The following is a 21,944-nucleotide window of genomic DNA, read 5'->3' as shown; positions in this document are numbered from 1 at the left end:
ACATTGTAGCTAGCTTAGGGTTTATTCTTATTTCACAGGCAAGTTTGTATTTATTTTAACTAGGTAGACTAGTTAGTAAATAGCTATTTTTATTATTTAATAGCTACCTAATTATAATAAATACAAATTTACCTGTAAAATAAAACCTAACCTGTCTTACACTAACACCTAACATTACACTACAATTACATCAATTACATTAATTAAATACAATTAACTAAATTACAAAATAAAAAACACTAAATTACACAAAATAAAAAAGAAATTATCAAATATTTAAACTAATTACACCTAATCTAATAGCCCTATAAAAATAAAAAAGCCCCCCCCCCCCCAAATTAAAAAAAAAAAACCCTAGCCTAAACTAAACTGCCAATAGCCCTTAAAAGGGCCTTTTGCGGGGCATTGCCCCAAAGAAATCAGCTCTTTTACCTGTAAAAAAATATATAAACAACCCCCCAACAGTAAAACCCACCACCCACACAACCAAACCCCCCAAATAAAATCCTATCTAAAAAAACCTAAGCTTCCCATTGCCCTGAAAAGGGCATTTAGCTCTTTTTCTTTGCCCAAATCCTAAGCTAAAAATAAAACCCACCCAATAAACCCTTAAAAAAACTTAACACTAACCCTCGAAGATCCACTTACAGTTGTTGAAGACCGGACATCCATCCTCAACGAAGCCGGGAGATGTCTTCATCCAAGCGGGAAGAAGTCCTCAACGAAGCCGGGAGAAATCTTCATCCAAGCGGCAAGAAGTGGTCCTCCAGGCGGGCAGAAGTCTTCATCCAGACGGCATCTTCTATCTTCATCCTTCGACGCGGAGCGGCTCCATCTTCAAGACATCTGGCGTGGAGCATCCTCTTCTGTTGACGGCTACTGAAGAATGAAGTTTCCTTTAAGGGACGTCATCCAAGATGGTGTCCATTGAATTCCGATTGACTGATAGAATTCTATTAGCCAATAGGAATTAAAGGTGAAAAATGCCCATCCAAATGCCCTTTTCAGGGCAATGGGGAGCTTAGGTTTTTTAGATAGGATTTTATTTGGGGGGTTTGGTTGTGTGGGTGGTGGGTTTTACTGTTGGGGGGTTATTTGTATTTCTTTTTACAGGTAAAAGAGCTGATTTCTTTACGGAAATGCCCCGCAAAAGGCCCTTTTAAGGGCTATTGGCAGTTTAGTTTAGGCTAGGGGTTTTTTTTTATTTTGGAGGGGCTTTTTTTATTTTGATAGGGCTATTAGATTAGGTCTAATTAGTTTAAATATTTGATCATTTCTTTTTTATTTTGTGTAATTTAGTGTTTTTCTTTTTTGTAATTTAGTAATTTTATTTAATTAATGTAATTGATTTAATTGTAGTGTAATCTTAGGTTTTATTGTAAGGCAGGTTAGGTTTTAGTTTACAGGTAAATTTGTATTTATTTTAACTAGGCAGTTAGTAAATAGTTAATAACTATTTACTAACTAGTCTACCTAGCTAAAATAAATACAAACTTAGCTGTGAAATAAAAATAAAACCTAAGATAGCTACAATATAACTATTAGTTATATTGTAGCTAGCTTAGGGTTTATTTTATAGATAAGTATTTAGTTTTAAATAGGAATTATTTAGGTATTAATTGTAATTTTTATTTAGATTTATTTTAATTATGTTAAAGTTAGTGGTGTTAGGGTTAGCGTTACGTTAGGGTTAGGGTTAGACTTAGGGTTAGGGGTTAATAACTTTAGTATAGTGGCGGCGACGTTGGGGGCGGCAGATTACTGGTTAATAAGTGTAAGTAGGTGGTGGCAACATTGGGGGCGGCAGATTAGGGGTTAATAAGTGTAGGTAGGTGGCGGCAACATTGGGGACGGCAGATTAGGGGTTAATAAGTGTAATGTAGGTGTCGGCAATGTCGGGCGGCAGATTAGGAGTTAATAACTGTAGGCAGGCGTCGGGGGTAGCAGATTAGGGGTGTTTAGACTCGGGGTTTATGTTAGGGTGTTAAATTTAAACATAACTTTTCTTTCCCCATAGGAATCAGTGGGGCTGCGTTACGGAGCTTTACGCTCCTTTATTGCAGGTGTTAGGCTTTTGTTTAGCCGGCTCTCCCCATTGATGTCTATGGTGAAATCGTGCACAAGCACGTAAAACCAGCTTAAAGCAGCGCTGGTATTTGTGTGCGGTATGGAGCTCAACGCTGCCATATTGCCTGCTAACGCCGGGTTTTTGCAAACCTGTAATAGCAGAGCTATAGGGAGGTGAGCGGTGCAAATAACTTGCATGTTAGTAGTGAGCTGCTCATAACGCAAAACTCGTAATCTGGCCAAAAGTTATTTACAATGCTTCATATATTTTGCTGCCCCTCTTGTGAAAACTAAACTATTTACATGATGATTACAAATATTACCTCTTATGAGATGGCAGAGTTGGTGGCAGGGACACCCTTAGCAATTGCAGAGCCTTGGGCAAGACAATTTTCCAAGGCCCACAGCCTAGCACTCTTATTCCCCTCCCCCTGTATGGCCCACCCCTGTTGTAAAATTCAGTGTTACCTATATAAAGAATAACATAATAGTATATATTACATCTCCTGATTCTATAAACACTTCTTCATATACTAACTACAGGAAATACATGGCACCTTATCATACCCTCACCTCTGAAAGTGTGGGGCCTCTCAAAGTACGGGTGCTCCTCTCACTCTGGTTGGTGGTATTCAGTACTGCTGAATATCCCCACAAAAAAGCCCTGTATATAGGTGTGTGTGTGTGTATATGTATGTATGTATGTATGTATGTATATATATATATATATATATATATATATATATATATATATATACTGTATTTAAACTCCTGTGTGGTTGTCACTCTCCTTCATATAACAGCATTCATTGTGCTCATGCTCATATATAATATATAACACAGCACTAGCAGCCATCCCCTTGTAGAGAAACCACAAGCAGGCACTCAAATGTGAACAAATAAGCTTTTAAACACCTGTTTTTTCACATTTGAGTGCCTGGTTGGCATTCTCAGCATCACTGGTTTTCAAGCCTGTCCTCAGACCTCCCAACCAGGCTAGATTTTGAGGATATCTGAACTAGAGTAGGTGAAATAATCAGCTGATTAGTAAACATGGTTATTTTACTTGCTCTCAGGTAAACCTAAAAATCTGGCCTGTTAGGGAGGACAGGTCTAAAAACGAGAGTTCTACATGGAGATAGCTGTTCATTGAGTACCATATTACTGATATTTATATATGAGGTAGGTTAAGTGCACTCACACTAACTGTATTCAAATGCTAGGGTGCTAAGAGGCAGGTAGATAGTAGATGTGGAACAAAGCACTCACTGGTCTTGCAGTGCAAATAAAACCTCAAGTTTGAATTTATTTGAAGACCAGTGAGTGCTTTGTTCCACATCTAATATATATATATATATATATATATATATATATATAGGTTTCTTTGTAATAGTATAGCATAGAAGTAAATGAGGAACTCCACTACTTGAGCGGATTTTTTGTGCTCCATGTGGTTAACGCTTTAACGTTATCCAACATGAATTTTACTGTACACCTTCATAGAAGTGTATTATGTGAGTGGATTGTATTCAAGTGATATTAAAGGGACAGTAAAGTCAAAATTAAACTTTCATGATTCGGATAGAGCATGCAATTTTAAACAACTTTCAATTTACTTCTGTTATCAAATGTGCTTTGTTCTCTTTGCATCTTTTATTGAAGAGTAAATTTTATTGAAGAGCTCAGGAGTGTGCACGTGTCTTTAGTACTCTATAACAACAGTGTTTTGCAACATTGTATAACAAAGCTACAACAAATAATGTTGCAAAACACTGTTGAATGTTGAATACAATGATATAATAATAATCTTTAAATGCACACTGTATATTACTGAGCTATATCTTAACTGTTTATTTGTCCCTTGATCAGCACAGAATTCCAGATTCCCAGCACATATGTCCTCAGTTCATATCTAAATATCTGTACAATCAATAACATTAAAAACTGTTAAATAGCTATAGAAGAGAGGTATTAACATTACATCAGCCATTGCAATGTATGTAGTTGTATATGGGCACAAGAAGGTATACAGGGTTGTGGCACTCACCAGGTCAGAGAGAACCCCAGTCATTTCAGTGCAGCAGGAGAATGAAGAGTAAATTTGCAATATCATTCCACACTAAAAATATTGGAAAGAAAAATGGGCAAAGGTTTGTCAATACTTTGTTTGATTTGGAGTAATGGTTGAACATGCAATTCCAAGATCCAGTGCCAACAGCAAAGTGACACACAGATGAACTCAAACAATACATTTCAGTTTTAGATTCACAATTCACTATAAGGTTGAAAGCTTCACAGATGTACCTTTTCCTTTCAATTCTTCTGTTTCAGTTGTTGAGTGTTTCTCACATGTAAATACTAAAACTGATTGCTATATGTGTTTTTCTATAATAACCTACTCTAAGGTTGGTTATTACAATTGTAGATTCACAATCGGCTAGATTAGGAGTTTGGCGTTAGGGTAAAAAAACAGCGTTAAGGGGTCCTAACGCTGCTTTTTAACGCCCGCTAGTATTACGAGTTTCCCTAACGCCACAATTTTTTTTATCAACGCTGAAATCATTACCGACAACCCAGACCAAGTAGTTAACATATACCGCGAAAATAAACATCCACGAATCACAAAAAAACATTACACAAACTACACTTACACTCATACAAACACTACATTATATTTATTTTTAAGTTTTCATATTTTCATGTCAAAATAGAACGGATCAAAGTTACGAGATCTCGGGTGTTTGAAAAAAAGCCACAGAAATCCATTTTCCATTGACTTACATAGACAGACGGAACATACACTCATATAGCTACATCTAGCTAAAAATATTATCACATACATACACTAATCGATACATACAAACAATATACAGCACATTACATACACAAATAAGATTTTGATTAGGAATTGAACACGATTTAGCTACTTTTTCACACAAGACCATGACGTCACTCACTTTACGCTCAAAACAAGTTTTGGATTTTTTTTCTACACACATTTTTCTCCTCCATTCACTTCTATGGGGAAGACGTGCTTGTGCATGCAACAGGCAGATTTACCTAACGCACGGAAAAAGCGTAGACAAGAAAACTCGTAATACCAGCGTTAGAATTGTGAAACTAACTCATGTTTTCTTGCGTTAGTTCCGCTATGACAAATAGATCAAGAAATGGCTATTTCCCTATGGAGTTATGGCTTTTACTTGTGTGAAATTCACTACAACATAAAATTGTTGCAGAAATTTACATTACATCAACTACAAATCAACATCACTAGTAACAAACATTTTGAACAATTACATCAGATTTAAACGGACAGAAAAATAATTTGAACATTTCATTACTCACAAACAGTAGACAATTGGAAACACCTCTCATTTACCTCTATTATAGCATTTCATTTATTCAACTCATATGCTTGCATGAACAGCATATCTACATAGGCTTAACACATGATCATTAATGGATGCACATACATTACTTTTATCATTCACTCATACATGTGCATTGATATGATGGGGAAAACACATTACATTCTCTCTATGAATCATGAAACATAAAATAGGGATTTACTGTCCCTTTAACATCACGAATCACTCACAATATACCATTAGGAATTACGTACAATAAGAACATCATTAGAACAGATTACAGCTGTCACTTTTTGGGAAAGAACAACAATGCTATACTGCTTTATAGAAGTCAGCATATGTGGGAGAGAATCACAATATATACGTATATATATATAACACGCATCACACAACCACAAAGCACACATTTATATTTGAATCATCACACAATAACAATGTAGTAAAATACAACAACACAATGAGGATTTGATAACTAGACAGGCAGGTTGATAATATGATGACGTCATTAGAAGCTTCAACCATACACATTACAGCTTTAGGACTGTACCGCCCCTTTCAGAAGTTTAGCACTCAATACTACAATACTACATATACTTAAACAAGAGTTTTGAACATCATTATTATTGCGATTTTAATGGGACGCGTACAATATTGACATCTCACAAATCACTTATATATACAATACTAGAGATGTCAGCTGGAAGATCTTCATTATTATTGCGATTTTAAAGGGATGCGTACAATATTGACATCTCGCCAATCACTTATATATACAATACTAGAGATGTCAGCTGGAAGATCTTCATTATTATTGTGATTTTAAAGGGATGCGTACAATATTGACATCTCGCCAATCACTTATATATACAATACTAGAGATGTCAGCTGTTACTTTATCGTTTACAAACAATATTGCAGCAACATTGATCGATCAGTTTCTATGCCATTATACACAAGTATGCACTTTCATTCATGTTAGCGTGGACGTGTGCTTTTTACTATAACATCCTGTTTATTAAGTATTTATTACGCATATGAACAAACATTACGAAGATGCACTGTATATGTTACATTTTACACTTTCACATTGCGATTCATTGGGGGAAAACAAAATTTCAGCAAAATTTCAGCAAACACGTGTTAGTAAGCGTTACATAGGATTCCCTCAGAATGATGGTGATTGGAGGCGCCTGAAGAGGGAATTCTTTGCTATCACTCGAATGCCCAATGTCTTGGGAGCAATAGATTGCACCCACATTGCGCTGCATGCTCCAGAACATGACTTGCCCTTCCGAAATCGCAAACATTTCCATAGCCTCAATGTGCAGTATGTTTGTGACGCACGGATGCGGATTATGCACGTGTGTGCAAATTTCAGCAGGGCTTGTCCGCATCCTCAGACAGTCGTCCCTGTGGCGGCAGTTTGAGGAAAGACAGTTTCCACCTCGTTGGTGAGTACTTGTGCACAACATGGTTAATTAGTTAGACAATTGCCACTGTAGTCTTAAAAAACAGTTGTGTTTGTGTAATGTGCAAAATGTGCAGCTCTAGGAAGCAATTTAACCATTTAATAGTCTTTCAACAAATATCTAGTTTTAGCTCCAAACAGATATGTAGCATGTCTAAGCTTAAATGGCCTGATAGAGAATGCAATTTAACCATTTAATTGTCTTTCAACAAATGTCTAGTTTTAGCTCCAAACAGATATGTAGCATGTCTTAGCTTAAATAGGCAGCTCTAGGATGCAATTTAACCATTTCTTTCTCTTTTAGCAAATGTCTGGTTTATGCGAAATACGCATATGTAGCATGTCTTAGCTTAAATGGCCTGATAGAGAATGCAATTTAACCATGTCATTGTCTCTTTCCGCAAATGTCTAGTTTTAGCTCCAAACAGATATGTAGCATGTCTTAGCTTAAATGGGCAGCTCTAGGATGAAATTTAACCATTTTGTTTTTATTTTAGCAAATGTCTGTTTTTTGCGAAATACGCATATGTAGCATGTCTTAGCTTAAATGGGCAGATAGAGAATGCAATTTAACCATGTCATTGTCTCTTTCCGCAAATGTCTAGTTTTCTTTCATGTAATTGGCAAGAGTCCATGAGCTAGTGACGTATGGGATATACATTCCTACCAGGAGGGGAAAAGTTTCCCAAACCTTAAAATGCCTATAAATACACCCCTCACCACACCCACAAATCAGTTTTACAAACTTTGCCTCCTATGGAGGTGGTGAAGTAAGTTTGTGCTAGATTCTACGTTGATATGCGCTTCTCAGCAGGCTGAAGCCCGGTTCCTCTCAGAGTGCAGTGAATGTCAGAGGGATGTGAAGGGAGTATCACCTATTGAATGCAATGGTCTCCTTCTACGGGGTCTATTTCATAGGTTCTCTGTTATCGGTCGTAGAGATTCATCTCTTACCTCCCTTTTCAGATCGACGATATACTCTTATATACCATTACCTCTACTGATTCTCGTTTCAGTACTGGTTTGGCTTTCTACTACATGTAGATGAGTGTCTTTTGGTAAGTATGTTTTCCTTTATTAAGACACTCTCAGCTATGGTTTGGCACTTTAAATGTAAAGTTCTAAATATAATGTTTGTACTTATATTTGCCATGATTCAGGTTTATCAGTATATTTCCTTTTTGCAAACTGTCAGTTTCATTTTGGGAAATGCACATATAAAAAAAAAAACATTTCTTACCTGAAATTTTCAAATTGACTTTCTTCTAAATTGCGGGCTGTTAGGCTCGCGGGTGCGCAAAATGCTATAATTTATTGCTTCATTCTTGGCGCAAGACTTTTTTGGCGCGAGAATTACGTTTGTTGACGTATTTTCGTCATTTCCGGCGTCTTGGTGCCGAGAATTTTCACGTAGTTGCATCATCTATGACGCTCGTGTTTGTTGCAGACGTTTTTGGCGCCAAAAATATTTTGTCAGTTGTGGGCGTCATACTTGGCGCCAGACTTTTGACATTATTTAAGTCTTCATGTATTTTTGCTTCTGGTTTCCAGAGGCTTATTCTGTTTGCATTTTTTCCCATTCCTGAAACTGTCATATAAGGAAATTGATCATTTTGCTTCATATGTTATTTTTTCTCTTACATATAGCAAGATGTCTCAATCTGATCCTGTTTCAGAATCCACTATTGGAATCCTGATGTCGGTTCTACCAAAGCTAAGTGCATTTGTTGTAAACTTGTGGTAACTGTACCTCCGGCTGTAATTTGTGTTAGTTGTCATGACAAACTTTTACATGCAGAAAATATTTCCATTAGTAGTAATCCATTACCTGTTGTTATTTCTTCAACATCTAATGCTCAGAATATTCCTGTTAATGTGAGAGAATTTGTTTCTAATTCTATTCAGAAGGCTTTGTCTGTCATACCACCTTCTAATAAACGTAAAAGGTCTTTTAAAACTTCTCATAAAATTGATGAATTTTTAAATGACCGACAACATTCTGATTTATCTCTCTCTGATGAGGATCTATCTGGTTCAGAAGATTCTGCCTCAGATATTGACAATGACAAATCTTCATACTTATTCAGAATGGAGTATATTCATTCCTTATTGAGAGAGGTGTTGATTGCATTAGATATGGAGGAGACTAGTCCTCTTGATATTAAAACTAGTAAACGTTTAAATTCAGTTTTTAAACCTCATGTAGTTATTCCGGAGGTTTTTCCAGTTCCTTATGCTATTTCAGATGTAATTTCTAGGGAATGGAATAGACTGGGTACCTCTTTTACTCCTTCTTCAAGGTTTAAGAAGCTGTAGCACAGTTTCCAAAACTTCCGGGCTTCACAGAGGTACAGGAAGAAGCAAGCAGCCAGGGTAACGTTGGTAGTGTAAAAGCTATTCTTTATTGGCAACAAATAAAAGCAACAAGAGCCTCAGCTCCACATAGGCAATCCAGGGTCTCTGGCGACAACTGCAGACATGTTTCGTGTGGCTCCTCCACACTTGATCACTGCTGTATGTTGTCGTTACAGAGGCCTACTTATACCAGTAAAAATCAATTAAACAATTAATTACTTAAAAAACATATTAACCCTATCATGCCTTTTTATACATAGGTGAATATACACTGTAGAAAGGGCGAAAAAGGGACACACAGTAATACTCAATATAATACTTTATACTTAATGTTAGTCTCACCTTTTAGTAATAGGTGAGCATATATCAGAATTTAAATTCATATTATTAGTATTAAATTCTTTGGAGTTATACCTATCTGCTACCACATAAGGACCAGGTTTCAATGTATTGATTCATTGCTTATGATGTATCAGGGTGCCAGTAAAGGGATTTGTGATGTTTATACATATATATATTACTTCATTTCATGCTGTATTATATCCATATATTAATTGTATTGTACCTCAATTAAAAGTATGTCTATTTGGAAATTTCAAATGAATAAATTCACATCACTTTCTTTGTTTATGCCAGTCGGGGAACTAGTGTGCAATAGGAAAATCCATTTTGCTTCTTTGTAATCAAGTTTGTGAATTCTGTCACCACCTCTTTTGTGTGGGGGGACAAAATCTATAGCCTGAATAGATAGAAGTGAAGCATCTCCAGAGTGGACTGTTTTAAAATGTCTTGATACTGGGGTAAATATATCAGGGTCCTCTATATCTCTGACATGTTCAAGGGCTCTATCTTTTAGAAAGCGTTTCGTTTTCCCCACATATTGGATTTGGCACCCCCTACAGGTGAGTAAGTAGATTACATGGGTGGATTTACAATTTAGTCTATATCTGATGTCATATATACGTTTCGTTACTGTTGAAGTAAAGGTAGTACCCTCAGTTACATAATTACAAGTTTTACATCGTGCCGCTTTGCATTTATAAAAACCAAGTCTGTTTGGTAACCATGTTGTCTTTCTGTCATTCGGCAAATCTGAGGGGGCTATCATATTCCCAATGGTTTTACTCTTTCTAGCTACAAATTTGCAACCTTGTGTCGCTATTGTTTCTAAACTTGAGTCTGTAGTTAAAATGGGAAGACACTCTCTTATTATGTTACAGATTTTGTTGTATTCCAGACTATATGGAGTGCTGAACACAATTTTGTTTTCACTTACTGACTTTTGTTGAGCAGATGCTTTTTTATATCTTAAAAGGTTATCTCTTGTACCCTTTGCCGTCTGATAGATTGGAGTTTTGGGAAAAGATCCCCAAATTTGATGGGGCCATCTCTACTCTTGCTAAATGTACTACTATTTCTACGGCAGATAGTACTTCTTTTAAAGATCCTTTAGATAGGAAACTTGAATCTTATCTAAGGAAGGCTTATTTATGTTCAGGTCATCTTCTTAGGCCTGCTATTTCTTTGGCTGATGTTGCAGCTGCTTCAACTTTTTGGTTGGAAACCCTAGCGCAACAAGTATCAGATCATAATGTGTATAGCATTGTTAAGTTAATTCAACATGCTAATAATATAATTTGTGATGACATTTTTGATATCATCAGAATTGATGTCAGATATATGTCTTTAGCTATATTAGCTAGAAGAGCTTTATGGCTTAAATCTTGGAATGCTGATATGACTTCTAAATCAACGTTGCTACCTCTCTCTTTCCAAGGTAATACATTATTTGGTTCTCAGTTGGATTCAATTATTTCAACTGTCACTGGGGGGAAGGGAGCTTTTTTGCCTCAGGATAAAAAAATCTAAGGGTAAATTTAAGGCTGCTAACCGTTTTCGTTCCTTTCGACAAAATAAGGAACAGAAACCTGATCCTTCCCCTAAGCGAACGGTTTCCAATTGGAAGCCTTCTTCAGTCTGGAATAAATCCAAGCCATTTAAAAGATCTAAATCAGCCCCCAAGTCCGCATGAAGGTGCGGCCCTCATTCCAGCTCAGCTGGTAGGGGGCAGACTAAAATTCTTCAAGGATGTTTGGATCAATTCAATCCAAAATCATTGGATTCAGAACATTGCTTCTCAAGGGTACAGAATAGGTTTCAAAGTAAGACTGACTGTGAGAAGTTTCTTTCTCTCACGCATTCCAGTGAAGCCAGAAAAGGCTCAGGCTTTCCTGAAGTGTGTTTCAGACCTGTAGGTATCTGGGGTAATTGTGCCAGTTCCTGTTCAGGAACGGGGTCTGGGGTTTTATTCAAATCTGTTCATTGTCCCAAAGAAGGAGAATTCTTTCAGACCAGTTCTAGATCTCAAAATTTTGAACCGTTATGTGAAAATACCAACATTTAAAATGGTGACTATACAGATTATTCTGCCTTTTGTTCAGCAAGGGCATTATATGTCCACAATAGACTTACAGGATGCATATCTTTATATTCCGATTCATCCATATCACCATCAGTTCCTGAGATTCTCTTTTCTAGACAAGCATTACCAATTTGTGGCTCTTCCTTTTGGCCTAGCGACAGCTCCAAGGTTCTTTTCAAAAGTTCTTGGTGCCCTACTCTCTGTAATCAGAGAGCGGGGTATTGCAGTGTTTCCTTATTTGGACAATATCTTGGTACTTGCTCAGTCTTTACGTTCTGCAGAATCTCACACGAATCAACTAGTGTTGTTTCTTTAAAAACATGGTTGGAGGATCAATTTACCAAAAAGTTCTTTGATTCCTCAGACAAGGGTAACCTTTTTAGGTTTCCAAATAGATTCAGTATCCATGACTTGGTCTCTAACAGACAAGAGACGTCTGAAATTGGTTGCAGCTTGTTGGAACCTTCAGTTTCAATCATTCCCTTCAGTAGCTATGTGCATGGAGGTTTTAGGTCTCATGACTGCAGCATCGGACGCGATCCCCTTTGCTCGTTTTCACATGAGACCTCTTCAGCTTTGTATGCTGAATCAATGGTTTAGGGATTATACAAGGATATCACAATTAATATCCTTAAATCCCAATGTTCGACTATCTCTGACTTGGTGGTTAGATCACCATTGTTTAGTTCAAGGGGCCTCTTTTGTTCGTCCAACCTGGACTGTGATCACAACAGATGCGAGTCTTTCAGGTTGGGGAGCTGTCTGGGGATCTCTGATAGCGCAGGGGGTTTGGAAATCTCAATAGGCAAGATTACCAATCAATATTTTGGAACTCCGTGCGATTCTTAGAGCTCTTCAGTTTTGGCCTCTTCTGAAGAGAGAACCGTTTATTTGTTTTCAGACAAACAATGTCACAACCGTGGCGTATGTCAATCATCAAGGTGGGACTCACAGTCCTTAAGCTATGAAAGAAGTATCTCGGATACTTGCTTGGATGGAATCCAGCTCCTGTCTAATTTCTGCGGTCCATATCCCAGGTATAGACAATTGGGAAGCGAATTATCTCAGTCACCAGACTTTACATCCGGGAGAGTGGTCTCTTCACCCAGATGTGTTTTTTCAGATTGCTCAGATCTGGGGGCTTCCAGAAATAGATCTGATGGCTTCTCATCTAAACAGGAAACTTCCCAGGTATCTGTCCAGGTCCAGGGATCCTCAGGCGGAAGCAGTGGATGCGTTGGCACTTCCTTGGAGTTATCAACCTGCTTATATCTTTCCGCCTCTAGTTCTTCTTCCAAGAGTGATTTCCAAAATCATAATGGAGCGTTCGTTTGTACTGCTGGTGGCTCCAGCATTGCCACACAGGTTTTGGTATGCAGATCTTGTTCGGATGTCCAGTTGCCAACCTTGGCCACTTCTGTTAAGGCCAGACCTTCTATCTCAAGGCCCATTTTTCCATCAGGATCTCAAATCATTAAATTTGAAGGTATGGAGATTGAACGCTTAGTGCTTAGTCATAGAGGTTTCTTTGACTCAGTGATTAATACTATGTTGCAGGCTCGTAAATCTGTGTCTAGAAAGATTTATTATCGAGTTTGGAAGACTTACATTTCATGGTGTTCTTCTCATAAATTCTCTTTGCATTCTTTTAGAATTCCTAGAATTTTACAGTTTCTTCAGGATGGTTTAGATAAGGGTTTGTCTGCAAGTTCCTTAAAAGGACAAATCTCTGCTCTTTCTGTTCTGTTTCACAGAAAAATTGCTAATCTTCCTGAAATTCATTGTTTTGTACAGGCTTTGGTTTGTATTAAGCCTGTCATTAAATCAATCTCTCCTCCTTGGAGTCTTACTTTGGCTTTGAAAGCTTTACAGGCTACTCCGTTTGAGCCTATGCATTCTCTGGACATTAAATTACTTTCTTGGAAAGTATTGTTCCTTTTGGCCATCTCTTCTGCTAGAAGAGTTTCTGAATTATCTGCTCTTTCTTGTGAGTCTCCTTTTCTGATTTTTCATCAGGATAAGGCAGTCTTGCGGACTTCATTTAAATTTTTACCTAAGGTTGTGAATTCCAACAACATTAGTAGAGAAATTGTTGTCCCTTCATTGTGTCCTAATCCTAAGAATTCTCTGGAGAGATCTTTACATTCTTTGGATGTGGTAAGAGCTTTGAAATATTATGTTGAAGCTACTAAAGATTTCAGAAAGACTTCTAGTCTATTTGTTGTCTTTTCTGGTTCTAGGAAAGGTCAGAAGGCTTCTGCCATTTCTTTGGCATCTTGGTTAAAGCTTTTGATTCATCATGCTTATTTGGAGTCGGGTAAATCTCCACCTCAGAGGATTACGGCTCATTCTACTAGGTCAGTTTCTACTTCCTGGGCTTTTAGGAATGAAGCTTCTGTTGATCAGATTTGCAAAGCAGCAACTTGGTCTTCTTTGCATACTTTTACTAAATTCTACCATTTTGATGTTTTTTCTTCTTCAGAAGCAGTTTTTGGTAGAAAAGTACTTCAGGCAGCTGTTTCAGTTTGATTCTTCTGCTTATAATTTCAGTTTTTTTCATTATAAGATTAAAACTTTTGATTTGGGTTGTGGATTAATTTTTCAGCGGAATTGGCTGTCTTTATTTTTATCCCTCCCTCTCTAGTGACTCTTGCGTGGAGTGCCATATCTTGGGTATTTGCTATCCCTTACGTCACTAGCTCATGGACTCTTGCCAATTACATGAAAGAAAACATAATTTATGTAAGAATTTACCTGATAAATGCATTTCTTTCATATTGGCAAGAGTCCATGAGACCCACCCTTTTTATGGTGGTTATGATTTTTTTGCATAAAGCACAATTATTCAAATTCCTTCAATGAAAAGAATATGAGAGAGTAGGTAATATTGCTGAACCAAAAATGAATAACTATTCGCTGGTGCCACCCTTGATAATGAATTTTATAGAAGTCGAACAGAGAGAATGTAGTCACAACATATAATACTGTTGTGAAAAAAGCAAGGGATAAAACAAGGCACACAGAATTTTGGTAAAAAATCAAATTTATTAATTCCTATTTAAATCCCAAACCACATTGATGTGGATCACACAAATGACAAGGTCAATCATACTCTGAAAGTGAGCATTCTTAACTAAAAAAGCAAAATTCGAAGACTAATTGCTACTAAACGGCCAGAGACCTCTAAGCATACGTATGCTAATTAACTAGGGGTTAGGCCTAACCTTCTATCTATTACATAGACAGATATCTATAACATAGGCAGGTAACATATAGTGAGCAAAAAGCGTAAGTGAAATCTAGCATAAGCATAGACAAATTAGTAACAAGTTAACCCATAACAAAGACATTTTCATTTTTACCAAACAGATCAGAGAAAATGAACGGCAAATGTCTTATTATAACGTCTGAAAAGCAGGCAAAAGATAAATGCTGCTGGAGGTACAAGTTCACTTGTTTTACTTAGCTGCTGTGTTTGGATCCGTAATTCCGATTCAAAGGAGATGCAGCACACAGCAGCTAAGTAAAACAAGTGAACTTGTACCTCCAGCAGCATTTATCTTTTGCCTGCTTTTCAGACGTTATAATAAGACATTTGCCGTTCATTTTCTCTGATCTGTTTGGTAAAAATGAAAATGTCTTTGTTATGGGTTAACTTGTTACTAATTTGTCTATGCTTATGCTAGATTTCACTTACGCTTTTTGCTCACTATATGTTACCTGCCTATGTTATAGATATCTGTCTATGTAATAGATAGAAGGTTAGGCCTAACCCCTAGTTAATTAGCATACGTATGCTTAGAGGTCTCTGGCCGTTTAGTAGCAATTAGTCTTCGAATTTTGCTTTTTTAGTTAAGAATGCTCACTTTCAGAGTATGATTGACCTTGTCATTTGTGTGATCCACATCAATGTGGTTTGGGATTTAAATAGGAATTAATAAATTTGATTTTTTACCAAAATTCTGTGTGCATTGTTTTATCCCTTGCTTTTTTCACAACAGTATTATATGTTATTCAAATTCCTTGTTGATGCTTTCGCTCCTTTCTTATCACCCCACTTCTTGGCTATTCGTTAAACTGAATTGTGGGTGTGGTGGGGGGTGTAATTATAGGCATTTTAAGGTTTGGGAAACTTTGCCCCTCCTGGTAGGAATGTATGTCCCATACGTCACTAGCTCATGGACTCTTGCCAATCTGAAAGAAATGAATTTATCAGATAAATTCTTACATAAATTATGTTTTAGCTCCAAACAGATGTGTAGCATGTCTTAGCTTAAATGGGCAGCTCTAGGATGCAATTTAACCTTTTCTTTCTCTTTTAGCAAATGTCTCGTTTATGCGAAATACGCATATGTAGCATGTCTTAGCTTAAATGGGCAGCTCTAGGATGCAATTTAACCTTTTCTTTCTCTTTTAGCAAATGTCTCGTTTATGCGAAATACGCATATGTAGCATGTCTTAGCTTAAATGGGCAGCTCTAGGATGCAATTTAACCTTTTCTTTCTCTTTTAGCAAATGTCTCGTTTATGCGAAATACGCATATGTAGCATGTCTTAGCTTAAATGGGCAGATAGAGAATGCAATTTAACCATGTCATTGTCTCTTTCCGCAAATGTCTAGTTTTAGCTCCAAACAGATATGTAGCATGTTTTAGCTTAAATGGGCAGCTCTAGGATGCAATTTAACCATTTCTTTCTCTTTGAGCAAATGTCTGGTTTATGCAAAATACGCATAGGTAGCATGTCTTAGCTTAAATGGGCAGATAGAGAATGTGATTTAAACATATAATTCTGTTTAAAGTCAAATGATTTTTTAGGGGATTTTAGTGTACACAAATGAATTGTATTTTATAAAAAAATTATTTTACATATTTTTAATATTTGTCATTTTGTTATGTTCATTATTTATAGGTGACTCTGGTTACATGAGCCGTCCTTGGCTCATTACGCCATTGCATAACCCCACCGATGAGGCCTAGGAGCGCTACAATAGGGCGCACAAGCAGACTAGGGCTGTAGTGGAGAGGATGTTTGGGCTCCTCAAAATGAGACTAAGATGCCTGGACAGCTCGGGAGGAGCCCTCCAATACAGCCCTAGTAAGGTGGCGAAGATCGTTATAGCCTGCAGCATCCTGCATAATATTGCAGAGCGGGCTGGGATGCTGCAGGCCGTCCAGGCGCCCCAACGCTTCCTCCTTGATGAGGAGGACGACCCTATTCTAGAGGGGCCATTCCGGGATGAGGGGCTCAATGTCAGAGCAAACATCATCAACTGCCACTTCAGACGCTAAATAACAGAAGTTAGATAGGAGTATTGACAATATATGTGAATTCTAGGGAAATGAGAAGTAGAGAATTGTGCAAACATGTTAGGATTGTTCATCAAATTATTCAATTTTTTTTATTTATTATTATAGGTGATGCTCTTGGCATTGGGTCCTGTAACGACTTTGCCACCTGGTTTTTAAAGACAACATCAGCTGGTAAGTATAAATAATGTATGGACTGTGGCTGGCGGGAATTTGGCACAAACAGACATCATATGGCATACATTTTACAAACTAGTATTTAGTTTACACATTACTAGAATTTTGGATACTCAGAAAGGGATCCTCTAGCAAGACTATATGCTTCAAAGTCAGATTCAAAGTCACACATCAGAGGTTAGGTCTGCACAATATATGACTCATCTTCACACTTGATTGATAGAACATAACACAAGATGCTACACATGCTTAGTAAGCTAGTGACAGAAATCATTTCAGAAATGGGGGGGGAGGGGTGCAGAACTAATTCACACACTTGTATTAATTATTTGATTTTCACTTTCTGCCATTAGGGAGATGACTTCATCTAAAGACTGAAAGTGAAGAATTCAAGACTGAAAGTGAAGAATTCAAGACTGAAAGTGAAGAATTCAAGACTGAAAGTGAAGAATCCAAGATTGAAAGTGAAGAATCCAAGATTGAAAGTGATGAATACCAATGTGATCATGTCTGGCATTGTCTTTCAAATGTGCTGACTTTGAAAACCATACAAAGACAGGTTCACATGGTAAGTGGCAACAATTTGATGGACTAAGGCTGTGGATGCATCCTATTGGAGACACTTAGATTTATTTTTATTTTTTTAGATGGTATTTCACAATCCTCTATTTTGAAAATGATGAATAAGACACCTAATGAAGATAAACTGTTATTTTCAAGATAATTAACTTTCAAAGACCATGCATACAGGTTGGTTTGCACAATGCATGCTAGTTAAGAATCACAGGAGGTAGAATGTTAAGAATTAGGAATAGTTACATGTCCTATATTAGAATATGTTTATTTTACATACATTACCCCTACTTTGTGCTACAGAGGAATCACATTCTGACCAATCAGACAAAGGAATACATTTTATAGTTGATATAGAGGTATATTATTTGAAGGGACATGAAATATTACATTTATGTTCAGCATACAATATAACTCGATTTTTAAAATGTGATATGCATTATTTTGTCTAATTTAAAATGCTGATATTTAATTCTAACATTGATTAGACAATATAATGATATTTCAAATTATGGATAGGTATAGATTTCATGTATGAACCTTTTTTTTTTTTTAAAATATCAAGACCAAAAAAAATACATGTTAGAGAATAGACACAATTATTTGATTTAATGAATATTTTAAGACATGTGTTCATGAAATAACTAATGTTTATAATATTTTTCTTTCTTTTTCAGAGTTTCATCTGTGATGAATTAAACTTTTTTTTATTTTTTATTTAATTTATTTTCTTGTCAATAAATATTTTTTCATACTATATCTATTTTTTTTATTTAAAATACATATTTTTAAAAAACAGATAATAATAAATATATCCATCTAATCTGACAAGTAAACAAAATATTACTCCCATGACTGTTAGTTGTCTATTTGACAAGCACATGCCTGATCTAAAATTTTGCCCCATGTATTGAATTAAAAATATAAAAACCGCTTATTCAGATAATGTTAAAGTCAAGTATCTTTAAAAAATGAATTAGGAGTTAAATCCATCGATGCTTTTATCGTGTGATTTATAGATGTTAAAATTAGAAAAAGTTTATGACGAGGATATGTAGTTTAAATTAGACAGAACAACTTTGTTCTTTTCACTTTTAAGAAAGGAAAGTGGCTAACTTACATTAAAGTGACAGTGTAGTTCAATGTTAGATTTTTATTATAATATCTTGTATCTTCCTTAGGTATCCAAAACATTATTATAATAAATATAGGTTACAAATCTTTTTTTGTTTTGTTAATATATTTGAAATTATCTGTAAATGTAAAGCAAGTTAATTTCATATTTAGACCAAGCTAGTTATTGTATGCCATATTGATTACTTTTCTGTTCTAGTGGAGTCATTTGAAGGGTCATTGAACTATAGATAGATCAAAATATAATTTCAAGAAATTATTCATCTTACCTCTTGGATAGATATCACATATCTACAGTATATGTATTTTCATTCGCCATTAGTTTCTTTCTACAATGTTAACTCCACAAATTCCTAATGGTTTGGTCCTTAAAGGGACATTCCAAAAATATATCATTTAGTGAATCATAGACAATACAAATTTAATTTAAACAACATTTAAATGTTCTATTATGATCTAATTATATTCAGTCTTTAGAGATCCTTTGTTAAAGAAATATCAATGCACATGGCTTAGACAATGACATAAGGCATCTATGTGCAACCAACAATCAGCAGCAAAAGAGCCTATCTAGCTATGCTTTTCAGTCATGAATATCAATTAAAAAAAGCTAATGAGAGAATAAAAATAAATATGACGCTGTTTTAACATTGTATTATCCATCAAAATCATTAAAGAACATATAGCTTAATGTCCCTTTAAGGTAAAGCTGGCTAAATACAGCCATTATACGATATTTAATTCACAGTGGGGCAAACAATCCAGAAGGTAATACAAATATGCTTTATTCACATGTTATACTAAGTTTGATAAAGGGAGGTGCATAGGTTTATGATCATCAAAGCATTGCTGGGAAATATCTACTTAAAGGGACATGAAACCCCAAATTTTTCTTTTGTGATTTAAAAAGAGTATGCCATTTTAAACAACTTTCTAATTTACTTCTATTATCTCATTTGCTTAATTCTCTTTACATACTTTGCTGAAAAGCATATTTAGATAGGCTCAGCAGATGCTAATTGGTTGCTGCACATAGATGCCTTGTGTGATTGGCTCCCCATGTGCATTGCTATTTCTTCAATAAAGGATATCTAAAGAATGAAGCAAATTAGATAATAGAAGTAAATTGGAATGTTGTTTACTTGAATCATGAAATAAAATATTTGGGTTTAGTGTCCCTTTAATTGTGGCTGGCCAACAATACATATTTACAATGTTTAGACAGATTTATTTAGAGCAAGATTGCATATCAGCTCATGAAAGGGACAGAAAAGTAAAAAGCGTTTCTTTCTGGAATAAGAAATAAAATATAATTTTAAACATTAACATTTAATTCTATCATTGATTTCAAATCATTATTTTGTAGTTATCTGCTTTCCAACCATATCTAGATATGCTCAGTAGCTGAAGATTGGTGGATGCACAGAGATGCCTTGTTGATTGGCTCAACCATGTGCATTGCAATTTCTTCTGTTAAGGATATCTAAATAAAAAGCAAAATTGATAGTTACATTTTAAAGTCTAAAAATGTATTCTCTCTCCAGATCATTTTTTGCAAATATTTTGTTGTAATGTCTGTTTAAAAATAAAGACGCCATTGCACAATAACATATGTGAGCAGTTCAGACAAATTCAAGCTCAAGGTTTATTTACTAATAAGAAACAACATTTATAAACAGATTATCCAAGTTACGGACATTAGAACCAGAAATTACGCATTTCAGAAATCTCGCAAGAGAAACGTATCTTGCAACATGAGATTCGCATCTTTATCAATCGATGTGCATTATCAATACATTTAATAGAGCAATGTCAATACTTCACAATAAGTCACGAAATTGATTTAATGAACAATAAATACATACAATGTTAAATTTGCATTACTAAAACGTATTTGTATTAAAGAACCAGAACGATATTAAACAGAAATGTCTACAACATTTAATAATGTGACAGTATTATATATTTTTAAAAATGGAAACATTAATATTTAATGGATCACGTATATTAAATCTGCGTCCCACATAACCGCATAACAGACCCATGAGTTACAAATAAGTCTACATAAAAAATGTAGTAACAGCACCCCCAGGAGGTATGTGTATGGAAGTTACTAAGATATGAAACATTAAGGAACGGTCAATCAGAGTTCATCACACAAACACAACTTGAGTCAGGATTGTCTCACAGACATTATAACAATATTTCTATATTTTATCCAATCAGATGTTCAGATACCATGTCCCATGGTGCATCTCATGTTTACTTCACCATATAAAAGTCCATTACACGTTGCCATCTTTGTCAGTTCTCTAATGCCTGCTGGCAGACAGTATATATAATTTATATATATATATATATAATATATCGGACAACCTAGCAGGCATGATGTCTCCCAGGTTCACCAGGCCAGAGAGTGCTGCACTGGTCAACGTCGTCCAGGACTTTTATCCGCAGCTGTTTGGGAACAAAAGGAGGTCGACAGATGAGAAAGTTAAGAAGGCCCTCTGGGCGTCTATCACCAATGAGGTTAAATTGATTTTGGGCGTCCAGAGGAGCCAGGATCAGATCATGCGGAGGTTCGGAGATATGAGGTTGCGTCTGCACAAAAAAGTCGAACTCATGGGTCACGCCGGGACATGGCCGCTCTGTGAGTTAGCTCCGTGAGACCGGAGTTCCAGCTACTGCATAAGCTGCAACAGAGGACCCTGCAAAAGCCATCAGCCGGTGTGGGAACATTCAAGAGTGGCAGCGGTTACCTTCTAGCGATCCACATACTCTCTGATCGCTTGTTATCAGGGGCAATCCTGTGTGCAAACAGCACAAATAGATTAGCCGCCGCCATCTTGACTAGCCTGCTCCATGCGGTCACCGGATCGCCGCACTTAAGTTCAGCTACAGGCGCAGGTGATTATATGTTAAATAAGCCTCACACCCATGCTTCTAAGCCTATAAATTGATTGCAGGCATATAGCTTGAACAGGACATTCTTTTTCATAAACGTTGCTCACACCAGGCACTACACAGCTTCTTAAGCTATACCACCTGCATTATTGATTTAGGGGACAA

The 21,944-nt window shown here is 36.2% G+C and overlaps 1 protein-coding gene across 1 annotated transcript in view; it reads right to left on the bottom strand.

The window, feature by feature from the left end:
• Positions 1-21,720, bottom strand: part of LOC128646979 (solute carrier family 2, facilitated glucose transporter member 11) — a 208,966-nt gene extending 187,246 nt beyond the window's left edge. The window contains exon 1 of the mRNA XM_053699790.1: positions 21,635-21,720. Coding sequence (XP_053555765.1) covers positions 21,635-21,720 — 86 coding nt within the window. The remainder of the gene's footprint in view (positions 1-21,634) is intronic.
• Between the last annotated feature and the right edge of the window lie 224 nt (positions 21,721-21,944).

The sequence above is a fragment of the Bombina bombina genome, chromosome 2 (genome assembly GCF_027579735.1).
Source record: "Bombina bombina isolate aBomBom1 chromosome 2, aBomBom1.pri, whole genome shotgun sequence".
NCBI classification, from domain to species: Eukaryota; Metazoa; Chordata; class Amphibia; order Anura; family Bombinatoridae; genus Bombina; species Bombina bombina.
Note: the sequence above shows the minus strand (reverse complement) of the source record. Positions and strands in the feature narration are given on the sequence as shown.